The 15,125-nt window shown below is 35.6% G+C and overlaps 1 protein-coding gene across 3 annotated transcripts in view; it reads left to right on the top strand.

Moving 5' to 3' along the window:
- The window catches only part of LOC129242465 (sodium- and chloride-dependent GABA transporter 1-like), a 150,608-nt gene that overhangs the window by 120,047 nt on the left and 15,436 nt on the right, over window positions 1-15,125 (top strand). For 2 of the 3 annotated variants that reach the window (XM_054879111.1, XM_054879112.1), the window contains one exon: window positions 12,317-12,548. In XM_054879111.1, coding sequence (XP_054735086.1) covers window positions 12,317-12,548 — 232 coding nt within the window. Of the gene's footprint in view, window positions 1-5,083; window positions 5,425-12,316; window positions 12,549-15,125 lie in introns of those variants that run through there. The other variant, XM_054879113.1, reaches the window with a different exon arrangement.

Raw genomic sequence — 15,125 nt, 5'->3', positions numbered from 1 at the left:
TAACACAATTAATCTATTGTTAAGGAAGTTCGCCGAAATTCATCTGATCTCGAGAAATGACTCAATTGAATCGGCATCTCGTCCAAGTGATTTGACACTCTTGGATTTCTTTTTCTGGAATTATGTTAAGTAGTTGGTGTTAGAAGAGTTTATGAACAATATCGAATGAGAAATTGGCAATGCTCCCACCGGAACATGGGGAGAGTAGTAGATAAATGTCTCTACGGAGAGGGTCAATAAGTACCCGTGTTAGAGATGAAGGCATCATTTTTTCCAAATTTTTTTGTTATTTGTCAACATGGGGACTATGTTTTAGAAAGATACACTTCTCCTATAGCTTCGGCCATTTTTTAATCACTCTAAAAAATAGGTTTTGTTGAACTCTCACAAAAAATACGCTTCTGCCTCGGCGATGACTTCCTCGCTTGAACTAATTTTTTTCCCGCGAGCCATTTCTTCATATTGGCGATCAAAATAAATTCGTAGGGAGCCAGATAGGGTGAACACGGGGGGTGCGGCGACATTTCATAATGCAGTTCATGCAGTTTGGCGGCGACGATTCCGGAAGAATGTGCTGGTGCGTTGTCGTGGGGAAACATCACCAGGTTTTCGTCAAATGCGGCCGTGTCCTCTTAAAATTTTTGTGAAAGCGGTCCAATAACTCACTGCAGTATTCTTTAGTGACCGTTCTTCTTTTTTCTAAAAAAGCCATGAGGATGACGTCGTTCGCATCCCAAAAAATCATCGCCATGACTTGCTTGACCGATGGGACTGTCTTTGCTTTCTATGGAGCTGATTCACCGGGAGAAATCAATTGTTTTGATTGTTGCCTAGTTTCTGGTGTGTAATGATGAATCCGACCTATAAGAGAGGTGCAAAAACCAGCCGGTAGCTGTTATGAGAAAACTGCGAAAGTAAATCTGTCGTTAAGCCCTGGATTGGAATCTACAAGATGCTGGCAAGGTTGGCCGTCCAAAAATATCTTAGAGGAGAACTGTCCAGAAAGAATGTTGAAACGTCAGGAAAAAATTGGAACGAAATCAAGCTCTTTGCAAAAACTAGAATCATATGGAGGGGTTTTACTGAGGCCCTATGCTCCAGTGGATGAATCCAGGTTTCGTCAACGGTGACAACTCGATGCAAAAATTCCTTCGGATCTCGCTTAAATTCCACATACTGATTCGAACAATACTGCTCTTTTCCCATCATAGCGAAAATCATGAAACACATTTTACTCGAATAGCTGTCAAATCCAAACTAACCTATCAATCGGTCTGAAATTTGTTTCAGGAACGCCCCCTGTCATCAAATATGCGCATTTATTGAATCGCCCTCGTAAAGTATCGACCTTAACAAATGTGCTCGCAGTGCCCATTTAATATTTAGATTGGAATTAGTATTTAGTCTGACGTAATATTTCCAGGTGCAGAGTTGGGTTGGGCCACCAGGAAGCATCAACTAACATAAAACAGTAAATGTCCGCCTAAATACTCGCACTGTTCAATCAATTGAACAAAAACTCTAATGTATACTTACATATTGACAATAAAAGCCATAAACAAAGAGACTGATTAAAAAAAATGGAATGAATAAAATTAGAATACCAAATAAAGACTGAAATTGAGCAGCAAAGAATTGGACAAAATTTTAGTTGTTGACATTGAATTTTATTATAGACTTTGTTAACAACATATCTACATATATTCATATATAAATAAGCACACGTGTACAGACTACGCCGGGTCGGTTAGCAAAACTTTAATTAGCTATGCAAAACTTAATGGGCAAGAATTTACTGATTTTTTGTAGGCTTTAATTTTTTGGGGAACAATTCGATTCAAGAGGGTGAAATATGGCTCAGGAGAAAAATAGTACCTTAGCAGAGAAAAAATTAGTAATCATCGGGCACTTCATGACAATACATATATCACTTACGAACAAAAAAGAAATATTTATATGATTTGAGATACTCGCCAAAAGCCTTGAAGTATGGATTGACTTTTTCAAACTTTTGCCCGACCTGCTCTAATGTATACATACACCATTTGTATATATTTATATTATATATTGCATAATCTTATGAATTCATTTCGGCTCTACTGGCAACATATAAATATTTAAATATTGCAAATACATGCTAGTTGACAAATTAATTAATTTCCGGTTGTGCCTGGACCGTCTTCTGTATGAAAATTAAATGCGAATTTTCAGCGCTTCACTACTATTTGTCAGGCCTAAGGTTTTAAGCGCCAAATTTGGCAGTCGAATTGGAGTGGTCGCATAAAAGCGGTAGCGTTCATTCCACAAAAAAATCTAATTCTTTGCTTGAAATTGTAAATAGCTGTTCTACATGCACACATTGTTCGCATACAGACGAGTAGAAATGGGTTAGGTTAAGCCAAAGTGGCTACTGACAATTCAACTAGCGCGCGAAGAGTTTCAAAACCCCTACTACTCTTGCCAGCGGAGTTAACGAAAAACTCAGTTTCCAAATATGTTTGTCTTCTTCTAACATAAATAGTACAGCATAAAGATAAAGTGGATGCCGGGTGGATTTTGTCTTTGACATAAGGAATTTCTAGTCATCTTGCGTACTTCGTAACGCAATAAGTATTTGAGAGAAGTACCGCACATCTACATATGAATAGTTCTCTCCCATTGAGCGTGAGTAGTTCTTGCATTTTCCTCGTGCTCCGCTCTGGCCGTAAACTTTTTATCTGCTGGGAACAGATCTCAGATCTCATAACTCTTTCATGTTAGTAAAAGTGATTCAGAATAACCTTTTTCTTGCAAGCTCGCATTTCTTTTCATATCTTCTAAGTTTCTTTTAGTACTCTATTTTGTTTGCGAGATAAAATGAGAACTACTGTGTAATCCTCTTTCGTGATCTATGGTTGGTTAAAGGGGTGATTCATCCAGAATCCAACTAGCGCTTCCGCACCATTTTGTTGCACATGCTCGTTACCAACTTGTTTACCAGTAATTTACAGCAAGACTATCTAGTCTGAGCGATTTAAGAGCCTTTTTAGGTCTAAGCCAGACAGTTGTTCGAGACTCTCGAACAGCGGTTTGTTCAGGGTTAACATTCTGTCCTTCCAAAGGGCAGAGCATTCACAGATGAAATGGAAGATTGTTTTCTTTTTCTCCGGCTGTTTCCAACTGTGACAGTAGGTGTTGTGAGGGATGCTCATTTTGGTTGCTTGTTATCCGATAGACCAAAAGCCAATTATGAGTGCCATTAGTCTCCAGGCGTCCCTTCGTTTTCATTCATATTTAATAATGTCGACAATTGCTTGAGGTTGTAGGTGGACCATGTACTTTTATGACGGCTCAGTACTTTTATTTTTAGAATTATTCGTGATGGAGCCAAACGCCCTCAGAGCAGCAGTGCTTTTTGTAGCGCGAAAGTTGTTAATTTCTTCTTAAATATTGGGAAATCAAAACCACTACTTCGTGGATTATTGACCTCAATGCTACAGTGCGTAAGTATTTAATTACAATATACACCAGTTTTGCCGATTGTCTCCCTGTTAGGGTATAGGGCAACTGTCCCTGAGTGGTTTTAGTAACCTTTTTTTTATCAAAAATTATACACAAAATAGTTTTCGTTTCATTCTCTTAGACAAAGTCTTCTTTTTATTTTTACTAAAACGCAATCATGGAAAATATGTTTTCTAATAGCGGTGCCTCTCGGCACGCAATGGTAAACCTCCGAGTGTATTTCTGCCATGAAAGGACTCTCTTAAAAAAACATTTGCTACTCGGAGGTGTCATAAAATTGTAGGTCCCTTCAATTGTGGAAGATCATGAAAGCGCACACAACAAATAAGAGAAGGAGCTCGGCCAAGCACCCAACAAAGATTGTATTTATTCTATTTATCGGATCCATGTTAATCGGTCCATGGTTTTCGAGCACATTAATTCCAGAAAAAATTAAGGTATATTATCTGAATGAAATTCGCCAGGTCCATTCACACTCACCTCGAAAGTGGGTGAATGGTTTTTCAAGTATCAATTTTTTCTAACTTAAATATTTGAACAAACATTAAGAATAGCCTTGGATTTTACAATTTCCGGATTTCGCTATTTGTCAGTACCAATATTTCGGTATCAAACCCGAAACCATGATTTTCTAATGAATTATCACACTAGCCAGTGCGCAGCTCACATAAGCATTTGATTTTTCAACAAATGTTTAATTTTGAGTAATTGCGCGTGGTATATCAAACATTTTTAGTGTATTTTAAAATTTCATGGTGGTAATTAAATATAAACGTGAAACAAATAAGTTGTACACCAAATTTACTCAAGTTTTAATTTAAGCGGATATTGCTGTTCGCAATTACCATTTAAATGGAAAAGATCTGTTTGTTATTAAAGTGCACTGATGGATTTCTCCTTGACTTTGAGTTTATTCAATGTTTTTTACCACAGTAGCCATGTCTCAAACCACCTACTCGGAAATCAGATGCGAGTTAATTAGAGAATTAAAGAAACACAATGAACTATTAAAGAGCTTGACCAACTGCTGCAGAACTGCATAACTAAAGCAAAACAAAAAAAACAAAAAAAAAAACACTAAAACAAACAATAAAGCCACAAATTATATACGTAGGCATACATATGTGAGTACGTGTCAGTACTAGTTTATATGTAATATACGAGTATCAAACTATTATTGGTTGTAGGTGTTGATTCCATATGGCTTGTGTGCTGCTCTCGGCTGCTTACTAAATATTTGAGCCACGCATTGGCAAAGTGTTAATAAAAACTTAAAAAAATATTAAAAAAAAGCCAAAAAGCAGTTGTGGGGTGCATTTTTATTTTTATTTTTTCTGTTATCTATTTTGTTTTTTGTTGTTTTATTTTTATTTTATTTTATAGTCATTATTATGCAAACACACACGAAATGACGTAAAAAAGTGAAATGGGCACTAATGGTGATAAAATAAATAAGCAAGAAAATACATAAATAAGCATATATAATACTATTTTTTTCAACAAAAAAAAAAAAGCAATAACAAAAAAAAATTATTTGAACGGAAAGTTTTGACCTAACTAAATAATTAATTAATATTTGCAGCAGCGCTAACATGTGAAAATTTTAAAAATCCAATAACAAAAAATAAACCCAAGCATGATAACTATTTTACTTTCACCTGCATGGCGACCTTTAATTACCAAAAAAACAAAAATAAAAAATCCAAAAATTTTTGAAACGTGCTACTGAAAAAAGTTAAGGAAATTTTAATTTGTCGCGTTCATTTGGCTTGCCAGCGCCGAGTAATGCAAGAAAATGACAAATTCTTCTGCGCATACAAACGCTACAAAATCTGCCCAAAGATGGAGATACCAACAACAAAGTATCTAGCAGATTATTTATATGTCGTGCATGAGGATGTGCCATTCCGTTATTATCGCAAAGTAAGTATGGTGGTATATGAGTTACTTTTTTTGTTTTTTTGTTTAACTCCATTTATTACATACAATCTTCATCATTTAAAAATCATTCAGTGTTACTTCTAGCGGAGGTCCATGCCTTAGAGCTATGTGGCAGGGAATGCCTTCGCAGAGACAGGCGTGGTGTTAATATCAACATTCTCTTTGACTGTCAAGCAGCTCTAAATTCGCTAGATAGCTTCTCATTTCAATCAAGGTTGCTCTGGGAATATTTTAAAATTCTGGAAACTCTAGCATCAATAAACTTTGTTACCTTGTTGTGGGTTCCGGAACATGAATGAAATTGCGGACACTTTAGCGAAAAGGAGGGTAAAAACTCTCTTCGTAGGTTCTGAACCTTTCTGCGAGGTAAACAATAGTTTCAAAAGTGCCTTTTTACGTGAGCGGGAAAAACGAGGCTTAATCGAGTATTGGAGAGTCCAAACGGGCATGCGGCAATCGAAAAGACTCATTGATCCAGAACATATAAAGATAGAGGCATTTCTTAAACTCAGCAGAAAACATGTACAACTAAATTACCCCGGAAGCGGGGTTATAGATCTAAACCTCCTGGTAGAAATTAAGCTTTCAGCAGTTTTAGGAGTTATTAATAGCCTAATACTGTTTAAGTAGGCTCGTTGCTTACAAACCAAGACACATAGTATCTTAGACTGAAATCTCTGCAGGCTTTCCAAGTTTGATTTTGAAGCTGAACCCCATATTTGAACTCCGTTGGTCCATATCAGTTTGAGTATTGCTTGGTATATTAGCACTTTATTGTCTAATGATAACACCGATTTTTGCCCAAGTAACCAAATCAATGAGCATAGTTTAAGTCCTAGTTGCTTGCCCTGTTAGACGCCTCTCTCTCGCAGAATACCTAAGTATTTAGCATTATCTGGGAAATTTGCGTGTTGCGTAAAGTTACAGGGTAAAAGTTATTTGCTTAAAAAAAAAAAAATAAATAATTGGCGCGTACACTTCTGTTAGGTGTTTGGCCGAGCTCCTCCTCCTATTTGTGGTGTGCGTTTTGATGTTGTTCCACAAATGGAGGGACCTACAGTTTCAAGCCGACTCCGAACGGCAGATATTTTTATGAGGAGCTTTTTCATGGCAGAAATACACTCGGAGGTTTGCCATTGCCTGCCGAGGGGCGACCGGTATTAGAAAAATGTTTTTTATTAATTTTGCCTTCACCGAGATTCGAACCAACGACCTCTCTGTAAATTCCGAATGGTAATCACGCACCAAACCATTCGGCTACGGCGGCCGCCGTTTGCTTTCGTTTGCTTTTTTACGTCATTTTGCAGCCAAGCGCAAACATTACCGAGGTTGCCCTCAGCTGGGGCATGCTTATTTTTAACCATCATCTGCATATGAGACGGTGCATTTTTTCGTCGGTAAGGTAAGATCGGCTGTAAATATAGGCCCTACTACGTTTCCTTATGGTACACCTGCTTTTATTGGGTGGAGGTCGGTGGCTTCGTCGTTTACTGTGACAAGAAAATGCCTGTTTTGAAGATATGATTTTAAGATCATGTAGTAACTATGTGGCAGGCTCGCTTTAAGTTTATATAATAGGCCTTCATACCAGATCTTATCAAAAATCTGCGTGATATCTAGAAAAACTGCAACACAATATTCTTTCTTCTCTAGTGCTTCTTTAGCGAAAAGTTTTGACATTACAGCCAGTAGACTTATCGGCCCATAAGAAGATACCATATTCAAGGGCTTCCGTGGCTTGGGCATGAGAGTAATCTGCCCAACTTTCTATGGGAAAGTATTCTTTCTTAATTATCGGATTAAATATAAAAGAGATTAACGTGTAACCGCACGTGGGTTATTCTTTTTTGCTTGTTATTAGGTCATATCCTGGCGCTTTATTTGCTTTGAGGGCTTTACACACCGTGTACTTATATTTAATCTGTTTCCAGGTGTGTTGTGGTAACATTTTTATACAATTATTTTTACAAACTAGTAGCTTTGGCTTTTTCTTTAATTATTTAACTGTCAGATCCTTCTAAAACTTCTGGGTCGTATATAAGTTTCCTTGTAAAATTTTAAATTTTTTCGTATTGCGAATTCTATGGGAGCATTGATAGCTATATAATATAAATTTTATGCTTTTCAACACAAATAGTACATACACACATACATATGGATTTGTGGGAGTGCTTTCGATGGTGATGGTTCCATATGACAGCGAAATGCTATGGAATTACCACATTCGATTAATTTCACTTGAAGTCATTGACAGCAATTCGCTTGTATGTATTGTAATTATCACCACTAGCATTTTAGTGAATAACTACTTATACATATATATGTAGTTATATTATGGGAAGAAAATGTCAAATGAGCAGCTATTGTGTGGTGTTGCTTGCAATTGTATATCAAATCAAATCTTTTGTGTAGCCAATCGATGCGATTACAATGGTCTGACACAGCTCACACTAATTGTCTTTCATTGCTTCGAAATGTTTCTTGCTTTGCCCACACATAACCAAATAACTAGATTTAATGATTGTGGTGAATTCAAGAAATTCAGGACGCTGACAATGATTTTTTGAATGGCTGAAGATGCGCAAAATGTGTAAAAATAAATTTGAAAGCAATACAAATATATTTGCACGACTCGAAAAAAATAAATAAAATAAAATTAAGTAGAATAAATTAAAATAAATACTAAAATATAATATAAATAAAATCTACATGCACTACAATATAAAATAACTCAGCTTAACATAACATAAGAAAACATATTAACACATACTAAAATAAAGTAATACACAGCAACGTAATAAAGGGTTTTCTAATAACATGTGTTATCTAGCGACGATTTTTTATGGCCGGAATTGGATGGTATTGATCTGGATAACGTTTATTTTCAACAACGTGTTATCTCGCGATGAGGTGATCACAATTGGCCACCGAGGTCTTGTGATTAAACAGCTTGTCACCATTTTCTGTGGGGCCACGTGAAAGAGAAGATCTACGCCAACAGCCGAGGACGTAGGGCAGCCACTGTGCAATTCGGTTATGGAAAATTTTATGAAAAGGACATTGTCCTGTAAACGTGGTGGTGGTGGTAATTTGCCTGAAGTTATTTTCCACTATTAATGGCATATCTTCCTCTTTATAATGAAATAAACATCCGATCATTTATATTAAAAAATAGAATTTTTCTTTGAATATCAAAATAACACATCTTATTAAAAAACCCTTTATAACATAATAAATGAAAACATTTCGGATTTTTAAATTTTTATGTAACAAAACATAGTATTGCAAAACATGAAAAACAAAACATAAGCAAATAACTTAACTATCATAGCAACATAGTTTAACATAGCAAAACATAGCTTAGGAAAATACTACAAAATAACTTAAGGTACATAACTTTATATAAATATCATAGCATAACAAAGTACAGCGTACAGAAAAAAGAAAAACATATGGACAACAAACAAAATAAAAAAATGCAATAACATCTCACTAAACATATAGTAAATACAGTGCTAACCAAAAGTTAAGCATATTCTAGTGAGTAATTCCTACATAACTGTCATGACATCATATAAGATGAAACTTAAAAAAACTTGAAATAGCATAGTTTAACATAGCATAACATATCATTGTAAAATAACACAATACAACGTAATATAACATAACATAACTTTACGTAATAAAGCCCAGCATAACATGGCATAGCATATAAACAAATAAAAAATATGAATACCTATAACAAAATAAAATAAATGCAATAACATCTGAATAGCATTTCTCACTAAACATAATTACAGTGCTAAACTTAACTAAAACGTACCTTAGCGAGTAATTTTTCAATAAAATATACAAACGTGGATATGTAACATTTATTTATTAATTAATAATTATTACTCTATATTCATTTTTATTAAAACGGCTCTTTGCTTGTGCAAATGCTTGAAATAAGGAAGTTTATACAACAAAACTGCACACTAGTTCACTTTGACCAACTGTAAAACAAATATTATATATGTATATCGCCCATCACCGGAATAATAACAAAATATTGCAGTACTGCTTATATGGTCGTTCCGTTCGGAATTTTGCAGTTTGTCTATATTTTTGCTATCTGCATGTCCACTCTTTTCAGTTTATTGCGAATTTCGTAAGCTAATTCTAACTTAACTGCTAAACAAGTTTTGCTTAAATGGTGTTATAAGCACTTAAGTTGATGTGCGCAGTAATTCTCACATTTGTGTCGGTTTTGTGATTCGCTTAAGTGTTAATTAAATTTCCATTTTTTGTTGCTTTCAAATTCTTGCCAAGTCGCTTTGTGGAGAAACAGATAGGTGCTACTTACTTGTAAGTTGCTGAGAAAGTATTTTCACACCAGCGTGGCAGCGAAGCTACTTTTAATTATATTGTAACATCATCCTCTACAGCTTGTTTTGCTGTCTTGGATAACGCATTTAAACTCAAGTAAATTCCCTGTTATATTAAATTCAGCTGTAGTTGAAATTTTTGTGATGATTTCCTTTTCGCACTTTGTATTTTCTACAGCGTACCTACCTTTCATCTTGGTTATTTATAAACATTATTGTCTCCCTTCTCTTCTCTTCCGATTGGGGGTAATTTTAAAACTTTCAGCATCTTTGCGGCTTTTAACCGCAATACTTTCAATTTCTCTTTAAGCTAATGCGTATGTGTTTGTTTGTATGATTTAAAGATCGGATTTGCGTTTGGTGCTTTCTGCTGAAGCTACTCCAGTTGGTGTTACTTTGATTGTTGTTTTTATGGCTGCCACTGGTATGTCGTGATTAAATGCGAAGCATAGTGAGAAGAAATTGTCATCATAAATAAGTAGTAAAATATAGTTAAAATGGAAATGGACGGTTATTTAGTGTGCACCAGTTTTGATATGCGAAAACTTTTGACTCATAAGTGAGATGAACTAAATAGCTGTGAATTGCACAGAGGGGGCAGTGATTGGATGCGTAGCTTATCCAAATACTCTATAAGTATTGGAAACTTTTAAATCCCTGTAAGTTTGGTAGGAATTTTATCTATTTTAGGTACTCGTACATACGAGGGCAGTTAAGCCAGATACAAAAAAAATAATCTGACATCACTCAGAACATACAATGTGAGATTTCCAGTCCACACGATCGCGCACTAGAATTAAAGGAAGAGGCTCGGTCTTACGTCACTGCCTTCCTTTAAATTTGTGATTGCACAGCCTTCGTGCGGATAAGGTATTTGTATGTGCTTCGGCAAATTGATCTCCATGGATTGAGATCAAACGCAACTGAATCTGAAGCAACTTAACTAGAACTGGATGACAAGGTAAACAGTTATACGTAAGAGTATATCCTGCATTGCTATACAGATAGCTCGAAGATGCCAGAAGGCATAGGCATTTTAATATATGACCACAGAACTAAACATTTTGTGTCGATGTATAGTTTTCCAAGCCATCTTCCAAACCGATGTGTTTGCTGTCGTCTATGTGCAGAGATAAATTTAAACAGAAATTTGCGGAACAAGCGAATTGCCATTCTGAGAGACAGTCGGTGGCGCTCAAAGCACTGCCTGGCTGTGAGACTAAATCCTCATTGGTCTTTGAGCGTATGGTATTAAGAAATTAAATTTTTTAGGAACGCACAATCGCATCTGGCTCATTTGGGTCTCAAAACCCAGAGGTATAACAGTGAATGAAGTATCGGACGCATTTGCATTCCAGGCTGCGGCTTCGTTACCAATAGGACCCGAGATTTTCTTTGTTATAAGACAACACACCATAAAAAGGAAGCTAATGTTAAGAGAGTTTAGCTAGCACCAAATTATTGGGCTACGTCAGGGTAATTCCTTATTGAGAGGTATAATAAAAAGAGGTTTATGAAATTCATAATCCTCGCTTATAATAAACTGAGAATGCTCATGTGCATTCTCACATGCCATTGCAGATTGCGCAGCCATCTGCACAGGATGGGATATGGTCCACTTAGTCTTGTTGTTTTGGCTATCAATCTCCGGATACCCCAATACACTTTGTCCTTGAATGCAGCACTATAGCACGGAGAAGGTTGATCCAATTGCAGCCAGAAGAAATGCACATAAGCTCAGTCCAACCCAGCTCTATTCTGAGATTAATATGGGAACTGGATCTGGGTGAGGTAGTGTGATTATGATCTATTGCCCCCTTCTAGCCTTCACAGTACTTCATCTACACCCTTCAAGAAATCTAGAAATTTATTCGCTGACTACTTGGTTTAGCTCCTTAGTTAGGCTGCCTCCGGCTCCTCGACTAGGCATGATACTCAAGAAGTGTCGTTACTCATTCAAATATATTTCACTTGACTCCTTTGACTCCATTTGATCACGAATATACAAAATGTCATTTACATACAAGCAACCTTTTTCTTTTGCAAGAAATGAAAACAAATAAAAACAAAAATATTCCAAAAATTCGAAATCAACAATATACTTATAGTATATCAATAAAGATAACTTTTGTTGTAGTAATGAAAACCACGTATTTAAATAATTTTGTTGTTCTGGCTTAGCTACCCACGCTGCATATTATCAGTTAAGTTTATAAATTTGAGCGAAGCCTCCATGCACTGTAAACACTGGCACAAAACAAAAATGCACTCAAACCAAATAAGAAAAAAGATATAATAAAACTATAAAAAATTAAAATATTCTTGAAACATTTTAATATTCCCCACTTTAATACTGCATTCTGTATAGGTTAGCAATGAATTCTTCCCATTTATTCTTTTCGTTACTTAAATTTAATTGTTTACCTTAAAAAGTCACTTATACATACACATAAATAAAAGAATAAACACAAATCCATTAATTTATCATTCTTTTTATTTCTCTCTAGACCAAATGTTCGATATTTCGTGGGCTCGTGCTGTGCATCTGCTTGAATGTCACTTACGCCAATATAGTCCGTTTCCCCAGAGAATTGGATAAATATGGCTCTTCGTATTTAATTCCATACATAACACTATTATTTCTAGTCGGCTTGCCTATCATTCTATTAGAGATATCGGTGGGGCAGTTTCTGGGCCAAAGTGCAGCGCATACATGGACCGCCTCGCCTATATTTAAAGGTAAGAAAAGAAAAGTATCAAAAAAAATTTTGAATAATAAATTTAGTTTAAAAGAAGTTAAGTGAGATAATAAAAATAAAAAAACTGCGCAAATCATGGCGTGACAAAATTTAGTAGCTATAAATAATTAAAGAAATGAAAAGTGAAGTAATTTGAAGTAAAACTAAGAATTATTAGTGGAAAAAGCGTAAATATGAAGTTTTGAAATGCGTTAATATTTATGTACAAAATTAAAAGGTTAAATCTGAAAAGTTGTATCGAAAACTTAAGTGTTCAAGTGCAAGTGCAAGTGTTCAAGTGCAATATTTAATATCAGGTAAACTCCACATTGAGACTCGCTTAGCAAAGTAATTTTCAAAAAAATATCCACATCCGCCGTGAATTGGAAATAACAACGTGGGAGCAATGACTGCAGAAATTCGCTGACATCGCGTCGGCTGCACGTGGCTGCCGTTACTTGGCTGATTCGTGTGACGAATGGACTTATTTACTTCTTATTTGCTTATTTGCACAAATTTATCCAAACTTGCATTGTAAAAATATTGGATGAAATCGTTCTAAAGTAGCACTCACAAAGGCACGAAAAACAAGTAAAAGGGATTTTATTTAATTTGCATACAAATATTACATGCGAAAATACACATACAAATGTAACTATATACAATTTAGGCTGCATATTAGGGAACTACCAAAGCAACGAAAGGAAGTAAGGTCCGCTAAATTCAGTTCGGACCGAAATTTTTATAGTAATTATTCTTTTGAAAATTGATGAAATTGGCCAATAACTATTCCCAGTTCAGATGTAACATTTTAGCAAAATTTAATTTGGGCGCCGATATCTATACTATAAAGGTGAATGTATGTACGTTGTCCGCGCATCACTACGAAACGACAACACCAAATGACGTAAACATTTTTATACTTTCATATTTTCACCCAATGAAGGTTAGGTGTTTTTATGATGGAACTCCCTTCCCACAGCCCCCAGGCCGCGCCACCACTCTCTTTCGTCACTAATAATCGAATATTTGCTTAAATTTAATTAAAAAAATCTTAGTTTTTCCTATTTCCCACTATTTATAGCACACTCGAGACTTCATAATCCGCATAAGCTTTTCAACTATGACCCAAATGCAAAGTTCAAAAACGGTTTAATAAAAATAATTTTCCGTGATATTTTTCTGATTGGTTGTTTTGATTTTATTCAACGAGGCATGGCAACGGATGCCGGGTATTGTAATATTATGGTTATTAATAAAAAATTATATTCTATGAAATTATTGCTTGTAATTCTTTTATATATATTACATATCCTAAATCCCACAAAACTACTCCTACGCGAGCGGGGCCGCGGGTTAAAGCTAGTAATAAATATTAGGAAAAATTTTTCGTTTCCGATAAGTTTATTTAATTTCAATTTTTGTTTCTTTTTTTTATATGGCCAGCAAAACAAAACAAAAAAAAACATTGCCAAAACACAATGTCAGCAAAAAACAAAAACATTGCCAAAATCAACGCAAATTGAGCCACTGGAATCTTACACTTTTAATACCAAAATTCAATGGAAAATAAAACTGCAATTATAGTGCGGCCAATTATATATGTACTAGGTTCTTCAAAAAGTTTTGCGGTTCGATAAGAAAGGCAGAACTTTATGGTTTGAAATACATTTTATTATTCACTATAGTCTTCTTGAACAGCAATAGACTTGTTCCAATGAGATTTAATTATATATGTATTCCATCTCTGAAGTGAGAATCTGGATGGGCTGCAAAATGAGTTTCCACAGCTGTTATGACCACACCTTTTGATATAAAATGCTTTGCAGGCATGCATTTTTTTAAGTGGATCCTTTTTCATGAATTTTTTCCTTCAGCTGGTCTAAAAGGTTACATCAATATATAGAATTTATTGTTTTATTAGTTTCCAAGTAATCCACGAACGAGTTCCAAAAAACGGATGCCAACATCTTCTTGGCCGATTTCTGGCCAAGAACTCTTCGGAGCCGAAAAGCCAGGTTCACACCACTCTTTAGCCTCCAGTTTTGATTTAAGATCATGATGATAGACCCAACTGTCATTCATAGCGATGAATTGTGGCACAAAATCCACTTTATCCACTTATCCACTTTATCCTTCGAAAACACGCTCAAAATGTTGTTGAAAAAGGGGCATTCGAATGTGTTTTTGTTGCATTGTTAGCGAATGCGGTATACAGCATACATCCAATGGATGTTGAAGAAGTGGGGGAGAGAAAAGGGCTGGAGAATTTTTTCAAGTCATCCCCAAAGGCCACGCTAAGGAATCTCAAGCGCCTAGCCGCCAGAGACGGACATTTGCAGAGCGAGTGCTCAACAGTCTCTTTCTCTGCAAGATCCCCACACCTTCTGCAATAGGGAATTCTCCATAGGGAATTCTCCCACACCTTCTGCAATGCGGAATTCCAAGCTTTTCCGCATGAGTTCCAATCATCCAGTAACCAGTGAACACAAGAATGAGTTCGGAAATTGAATTGCGGGCGATTCCCATTACCTTAAGCGTCCTGTTTATATCGTATTAAGGCCATAGTGTTTTCGAA

The sequence above is a fragment of the Anastrepha obliqua genome, chromosome 3, assembly GCF_027943255.1.
Source record: "Anastrepha obliqua isolate idAnaObli1 chromosome 3, idAnaObli1_1.0, whole genome shotgun sequence".
Lineage (NCBI taxonomy): Eukaryota > Metazoa > Arthropoda > Insecta > Diptera > Tephritidae > Anastrepha > Anastrepha obliqua.
Note: the sequence above shows the minus strand (reverse complement) of the source record. Positions and strands in the feature narration are given on the sequence as shown.